The sequence below is a fragment of the Phlebotomus papatasi genome, chromosome 3 (assembly GCF_024763615.1).
Source record: "Phlebotomus papatasi isolate M1 chromosome 3, Ppap_2.1, whole genome shotgun sequence".
NCBI classification, from domain to species: domain Eukaryota; kingdom Metazoa; phylum Arthropoda; class Insecta; order Diptera; family Psychodidae; genus Phlebotomus; species Phlebotomus papatasi.
The window spans coordinates 65,127,653-65,135,748 of NC_077224.1; the positions used below are offsets into that span (position 1 = coordinate 65,127,653).

The 8,096-nt window shown below is 30.2% G+C and overlaps 1 protein-coding gene across 8 annotated transcripts in view; it reads right to left on the reverse strand.

The window, feature by feature from the left end:
* LOC129808097 (neuronal acetylcholine receptor subunit alpha-7) overlaps positions 1-7,662 on the reverse strand; it is a 110,242-nt gene extending 102,580 nt beyond the window's left edge. The window contains exons 1-2 of one of the 8 annotated variants that reach the window (XM_055857806.1): positions 6,802-7,662; positions 821-920 (exon numbers count right to left, since the gene is read on the reverse strand). In XM_055857806.1, coding sequence (XP_055713781.1) covers positions 821-917 — 97 coding nt within the window. In that variant the 5' untranslated portion in view covers positions 918-920; positions 6,802-7,662. Of the gene's footprint in view, positions 1-820; positions 3,720-6,715 lie in introns of those variants that run through there. The other 7 variants (XM_055857801.1, XM_055857803.1, XM_055857805.1 and 4 more) reach the window with 7 other exon arrangements.
* Between the last annotated feature and the right edge of the window lie 434 nt (positions 7,663-8,096).

Below are 8,096 nucleotides of genomic sequence, written 5' to 3' on the forward strand. Positions count from 1 at the left end.
AAATTATAACGGAAATATCAACAATTAATGATAAGCCAACTAATATTTAATAGAAATGTGTTTTCTTATGAAAACAGAAAGAAAATTCACATTGTTCGAAGGCATGAACGTTCGAAGGGAGAGTATTTTCCCCTAATAGTACAAGTGTAAAAAAGAGAGACATGATGAGGGAAAAATATAAAAGTAGTAGGGTTAGCCGAGACATACACCTTTTTTCCTATTTATTGTAACTTCACCGTATTTATTTTATTTTGATTCAATTCAAATAAAGATGATATTAACTGAAACAGCTATCAAAAATAGTACTGCATTCTGAAAATTGTTAAAACTTGGAGTTCGAGCATTTAAAAAAACAAGCGAAAAAACTACATTGACACAGTTTTACAGTGAGCCAAGATACGTATGTTGATCCATAAAAAAATAATATTTTCATCAACCTGATTTCCAGAGTCATTTTGTTTTACCTTTTTATTTTGTATTTTTTTATATTCCATCCTATATTTATTTGTATTTGTGCTCGAAATTGGAGAAGAATAAATTAAAATGAAAAAAAAATTAGATTTAATTTAATAGATTGATATGTGTCTCGATTTTCTAATGTTAAATTAAATTCTTGAAACACATCAAACACATTGATACTGAAGTACAATGATTTGATAAGCAAATTTCTGACTTTTAGAGGCCTTTAAAGCCTTGTCGAATTTGCAGAGTATACTCTAAATTCACCTGCAAGGCGAGGTCATTCAAAATTAAAGTAACACCATGTTTCTATTGAGTGTAATGGTGAGTGAAAAGATTTTATTGTTGATATAAAACTAACCTGTCGGCAAGGAGAAGAGCAATCCCAGGGCTACGAGGGATGCAGTTGGCATGGGTAAGAACACTTGCCAAAAATAGTGCTGCATCATTGATGGCATCAACTTGAACAAGAATGAATACATTGTATTGGCGACTTTTTTTCTCTATTCAAGACAACACACAAAATTTTATTTTGTACAAAGTTATACAAAAAATAAATAAACAAACAATAAATTATACTGAGAGAATAAAAAATCCTCTGTAGGTGCAATTGTTTTTTTTTGTTTTAGTTCTTTTTGTTAATAATCTTTTGAATTTATTTATTACTTTTTTTATTTAGGTTTGGAGAATTTAATTCTCTGTATCGTTTTTTTTTATGTATTGTTGTTTTATTGTTTAATTTATTAAATGCACAACACTGGATTAATCACAATATTTCTTTTTTAAATAATGGTTTTTTATCCGGTGATTAACGACATTTTCAGTGTATTTGATTAGCGCTAATTATTAGTGGGGGATTTTATTTTAAATTAAATTACATTATGTACATTTGAGCATGGTTTTCTTTAGTCTTTGTTTATGAAAATTCTCATTATCAGTTCATTAGGTATCTCATTAATATTATACTTGTTTGGTGTTCTATCTTTTGTTCCGGGTCGCTTTATTTATCCAATCTCTTATTTAGCCAATATATTCTATTAAAATTCAATGGATAAAATTAAGTTTAATTTAATACGAGTCCGTATTTAAATAGCTAATTTATTACTCTACCTACTTCTAACCCTCGTTTGTTTTTTCTTTTTTTTTATTTCATTCAGAAAGGGAATGAGGTATTTATTTCATACAATTTAATCATGAATTGTTATCCTAACAAGTGGTTTATTGTATCAGTTAGAGTGTGTTGGAGGGGAATAATTAGAGAAATGGAAACAAGGCAAAATTCGATAAACATGTAAAAAGAGACGAAACTCATTTAATTTGATGAAATTTCCGCATCCGGTTTCATATTCTCACACCCCCATTTTCTCGCCTTTCCAACTTTTTCTGCAGAAGGGGGACCTCAATGTGTGCTTTTTGTGGGTTTGCAGAACGGAATACTTGTAAATCCTAATGGAAGTTTGTCTATATAAGACTGTTGTCGGAAGGGATGGTGTTATATAGTAATGGTAGTGAATGAGAAGAAAATGTTGGAGGAAGAGAAATAACTAACCTCAGGCAGTCAAAATTAGAATCATCTTCGTGAGGGTGTGTATAAAAGTGTTTACTCAGTAGGAGGGTGTACGAAAAGATATCAAAAAGCTCGTGGCAATTTGCTTAAGATTGAAAAGTTCCCCTATAAACCTTTTGCCTTCTCCAATCGAATGGGAAACGGTTCACAAAAGGGACATTACAGTGTTATTCTATTAATTTGTAACGTTTTTTTTATATTGCAAATCAAATAACAAAATTTTTATCCTATTATTTATATTTTTACAGCTTGAACTTTAGTTTTAAATGCAAATTGTACCTAGAAGATACTCTGTAAGGATAAGGCATCAGGGATTCAAATATTCCTAGTGATAACTTTTAAGAAACTCCTTAAATGTTAAATTGTTAAAAATTCCGCAAAGAGTAAGGAAAAACGAGATATTGAAATTTTGATTTTGTTATGTTAAGTATTTTTCTCACAGGACGTATCAATTATTATTATTTTATTTTCTAAAATTTATGAATTCCTGCAAATTTATAGAATATTTTGACTATATTAAACACTGGGGTAAAATAGGGTAATTTGGAACCATTTACAATTTGGGACATTTGAGATTTTCTCACTGTTTTAGAGATTCAAAAGGAAGAAAAGCTGTTCCTTTTCTTCTCAATCGTCTTTTTATTCTATTTCGCTATCATTTTTTCTCTCTTTGCTCATCTGAAACAATGAGAAAATCTCAAATGTCCCAAATTGTAAATGGTTCCAAATTTTCTCATTTTACCCTAATTCTTTTTCCGTTTGCCGGAATTGTTTTCCGCGTAGATTTTTTTTATTAACAATTTTTGCTCAGGATAAAAAGTGTCAAAATTCATGGGACAAAAAATTGAAAGGAATGAATTTTTTTGGGATCATTTTGTCACCTAATTCAGCAATTTTTCTATAATTACGGGAAGGTACTCTGTCTTCATACACCATATGGATTCGAACATTTTATATTTTTCTCATAGTCCTATCTGACCTAATAGCAATGTATTTTAATAACCAAATTTAAGTCTTACGTTTCCTGAAAAAAATAGGTCAGTTTCGTTGAAGGCACGTGAGAAAATATATGAAATATTCGAAGCCACAGAATGTGCGAAGTCTAAGAGCATTCCCCAATATGAAAATACAGAGTTTGTAAGAGAATAAAAGAAAAGATTTTTTCGTAAACTTTTAGAAAAATATCTGAAAACCCGATTCCCAATAGAATAAATAACCATCGTTTTCAAGAAAGTTGTAGAGAAATAAATTTTATATCAAAAATTGTTAAAACTACTCTCTCTCTTGAAGTTTGAGCAGTTAATATAATCTCAGCTAAATCAGTTTTTCATTTATTTACGGGTATAATAAAACGAATCCAAATTGTCCAATTTATCCCATACCAATCAATATATACCCGAGTATTTTAGAGAACTTCTACAAAATTAACTTATAGAAAAGGGATTTAAAAGCACACGTTCCTTCTAAATAGAGAAATGACATGGGTAAAAGTCTTCGAGCAGTAAATATTCCATAAGAACGTGCTGATTAGAACTCGAAAGTGGTGTAGGAATTCATGACTGAGACCAAATAAAATATCCATTTTGTTATATTAGTTTAAAGACTCCTCTGTCAATACCCCATATATTGATAAGGGAGTTATAGATACTAAATTGTGAAAGAATTGTAGGGGAAAGTACTCTCCCTTCGAACGTACATGCCTTCGAATTATGTCAATTTTCTTTTATTTTTCTTAAGAGACTTACACATTTCTATTAAATATTAGGTAGCTTATCATCAATTATTGATAATTACATGATAAAATTGTATGTAAGTCTCTTAGGAAAAATAAAAGAAAATTCACATTATTCGAAGGGAGAGTACTTTCCGCTATCATTTTCATAAATTTATTATTAATTCATTATTGAAGAAATTTCTTGATGAAGCAAATTACTAATGATGATTATCAAGAGATGTATCAAGGAACTAATAATATTACAACAATGTTCTTGAAGTCAGGATCACAAATTAAAAAAAGAATCTTTCGAAAAATAATAAATAATCGTAAGATTTTTTAAAAATGCAAAAGTTCGAAAAAATTTTGTTTTTCTATTTCGAATTTTAGGGGAACTTTGAACGTTCATACCTTCGAATAGTGTGAATTTTTTCAAAGTTTTCCTAAAAGACCTCAACATTTCTATTAAATATTAGTTAGCTTATTATCAATTATTGATAAATTATATGACAATCACGTGAAAATTTTTAAGGAAAAGTAAAAGAAATTCACGTTTTTCGAAGGCATGAACATTCAAAGGGAAAGTACTTTCCCCTACTCGATTTTTATTTGCATATCGTTATAAGATTTTAATAACACATGAGTAAAAGAAAAATATATCCAATAGAATTTTGTATGAGACAGAGAATGTTACAAAATATACGTCTCTTCACCATAATATCTTAGATTATGTATGCAAAACTATCAACTACAAAAACAGTACGAATACAAAGTATTAGTTTTTAGAATTGGATTTTGTTAGACAACATGATTTGAGTCAAACAACATTTGGGAACTTTAGCTTTTTTATGATGATCAAACTTAATTTAACTGCAATGCAACTCAATAAACTAAGAAAACCAAAGAGATGTTTTTAACTAGATAGTTCTGATAAGTCCTTGATTTCGTAAAGTATTAGACTAAAATAATAATCGAAGTTATTTGAGTATACAAACACGAAAAAAATTACAAATTGTTGCAAATATAAAATAATATTTACAAAGCAAATGTAAATACGAATAATGACACTATAAGTGTAAGACATTATCATTATTATGCCATTTCATTGCATATAATTTATCAATTTTAGCATACCTAAATATATTTGAATTGGGAGTAAACTGGTAAACTTTAAATAGTTTTTAATGTTTATAAACATAATCATAAATATATAAAATGTTTATAAAACCAAAATACCCTTAATTATTATTAAGTAAATATTAATTATATTTAACTTAATTTAATAATTAAGTTTTATTAATATTAATAAGGTCGCTAGCAATCAAATGGATGGTAGTCAGAAATGTGAAACACATTTTTATAATTTATTTTTCAAAATTTCTTGAGCGATGTATAAGATACGCATAAATGTAGATAACACAGTATGTTTTATTAACTCAAAGTACCAGGTGCTTTCTCATAAAAATATATAAGAAATTCAAATGATAGCGCTAATTGTTAAAATATTAATTGGCAAAAATTATAGTTTTAACAGCAAGCGAATTTTGTAATATATCAAGCCATATTTCAAACAGGTTTTCAAACTCACTCAACTCATATTGAATTAATAAAACTTTCTGATAATATTTCAAATTACATTGTATTTATAATTCTATTCAATGAAGTGGAAACTTCTTAGTTTAATATTTTTTTCTAAGCAGTTTTCTTATCCTGTGCCCACTCATGGAAAAATTAGGTGAGTGTTAGGTGGTCTTCAGACTAGAAGTTTAGCCCAGTTTCAAAAGGTCTTAAAATCCTGAATGAAATTTTATTGTTGTTTTTAGAATCTATATAGGTCACTTATCTTTCATAATTCAATCCTAAGTTAAACTTTTCCAAAAAAATTGTGATTGATAAGAAATTTAAGCAGTTAAACCATATGACTAAGTCTTAGGTTTGAAGCCCGTATTACTGCCTCTGATTGACGATTGTTCGTGCATAAGGACAATCAATATTGAACAAAAATTTAAGGTTATGCTCTATGTTTATCGCCCTTTATAATAATTTAACCAATTTCTTCTATATCTGCGAGTAATCAATGAATTTATAATAATAAAATGAAGAATATTGAAATTAGAATTGAAGCCACTTGGCGTCTCCACTTTAAAATATATTTCATTATAAACCCAATAAATAGTAAATAGTATTCTAATGTGTTTAAATCCTAAATTAGTGCTTTAGTATTTGTCTATTTCTGCTAATTTAATTGAAAATTTTGCTAAACAATGGCAATAAATACCTGTATTGCTATTCATCTGAAATGTGGAGACGCCTGGTGATTGAAATTGAATAGTAAAGTTTTTTGCTTTATGAGTTACCTATTGTTTGCAATGGTGCAAATAATGTTTTGTAGGGAAAAGACTCCTAAAAAAATATAAACATAAAAAAATTGTTCAAGAATTATCGTACAGGGGTGTAAATGCTACAAATAACATGGAGCACCAGGCGCCTCCACATAGTAACATATGTATAACAGGGTCTCATAATTAAAATCAGGGGTTAGATACTACATTTACTGCTACACTATAAATTGTTTTGTCATTCTCTGTGGTTATCCAGTCCAAAGTTTTATCAGAAACAAAATAAAATTAATTAAATCTCTTTAGTTGTTTATGTGGAGACGCCTGGTGATGAGGAATTAGATGGTTTTACTATGTTACTCCTATTCTAAACTACCAAATATATTTTTAATGAAATAATCGTAGTTTGTTTGATATACAAAATATTTTTTTTAAAATATCTTAATAGTTTTGATTCACAATACAAGGCACTTTCTTTAATTTTTGCTTTATATGTATTTCCTAAGACCGCGTTTTCGCAGATTATTTTTTTGGATTGGTAACTAAATGATCAATTGAAAAGAATTTAAATCTCAAATATATTACAAATTTCATGAATAACACTGTAAATCCCAAATTGAGAAGGAAGGGGAGTACATTCACTGTGTTTGATGGGTTGATTTTATTGAGAAACAGAACATATTCTTGCTCATGTTCGTGTGTCTATTTTCACGCAATTTTACCAGCTGTGTTATCCAAACTGTACTCTGTCCATTCTCACAACTTCCGCCAAACTGCCAATTACCAATGATGACACTCTTCTCGGTGACATTCACCGTGGCAGTGGGATTCTTGCAAAAGATCCATCTCGTAAAATGTGGTTGCGGTTGTAAAAGACGCGAATTTCGGAGGAAGTTTTTGGCAGAATCCACACTAGGCTCCCTTGCAATTTTCTTGGCCAATTTTCCCTCACTCGAATACCAATTTTACTAATTGTCTGGCGATTTTGATTGCATCTCCCGTTCTTCGTTATGGGCTTCAGTAATTTATTTCTTTGTGCAAATACGCTATATGTCGTGATATCGCGTGTCCACCAAATTGCGAATAGTTGCTAACTGCAGATTCAACAATCTCTTGATTTTTGTAGTGAAAGTTTATCTCGTTAGAGTGACAATGGCACAATGTCCAAGCTAAATATCTCTATATCGTATAATATCACAATTCTAATGTATTGTTTGATGCAAAGTGAAAAGTTGAAAATGGCACTATGCCCTCATCATGTTGACGAGAAACCATCACAATTATTTGATTTTTTTTTCTTTTTCTGCTTTTCGACGATCCAAGAAGGTTTAGTTTTGGGTTTTTTTTTATCGCAGAACCGGAATATTTTGCCGAGATTTTGTATATTCAAAAGCCCAATTGTTTTTTTTTTAAGAGAGATTTGTTTTTAAAGAATTAGTTGGAGGATATTGGTTGCAGATTCCCGTGTGAAAATTCCTTCTTCCGGGGGTGAGTTCTTCTCTCTGTCCTTGACAAAACACACAAACTATATATTAAACAGCGTGACGACCATACACGAACTAGATAACGTAGAGAACTGAACTGAGTGTCTCGACAGCGATGCAAAAGGGAAAAATTGAAAAGTCTCCTCCGTACTTACAACCCCCTCAACTAACACTCTGCGGCTGTGTGTGTAATGTTCTGGGGGAGGAAAACCCTAAGAGATTCCTATGGTTATGCTCCTCAAACTACCCCAAAGTCCCAAATTCATCATCAGTATCGATCTCTTTCTGGTACTCCATCTCTACCAGAACATCAGCTGCAGTTATTGCGCGCGCATACGACTATTTAGCCAAGTACACCAACATTCCACCACCCACCGCATTCCCTCAGCTTCGTTCCATTTTACAACACATTCGCAGAAATTAAATGCTATATATCACTTTCAGTGTACCTACCTGACTTTTCTAAACTTCATTTATACTCCCACGCTTTTCCCCATCTCTTTTTGGCGCCAAAATCCTCCATCTACATCCCC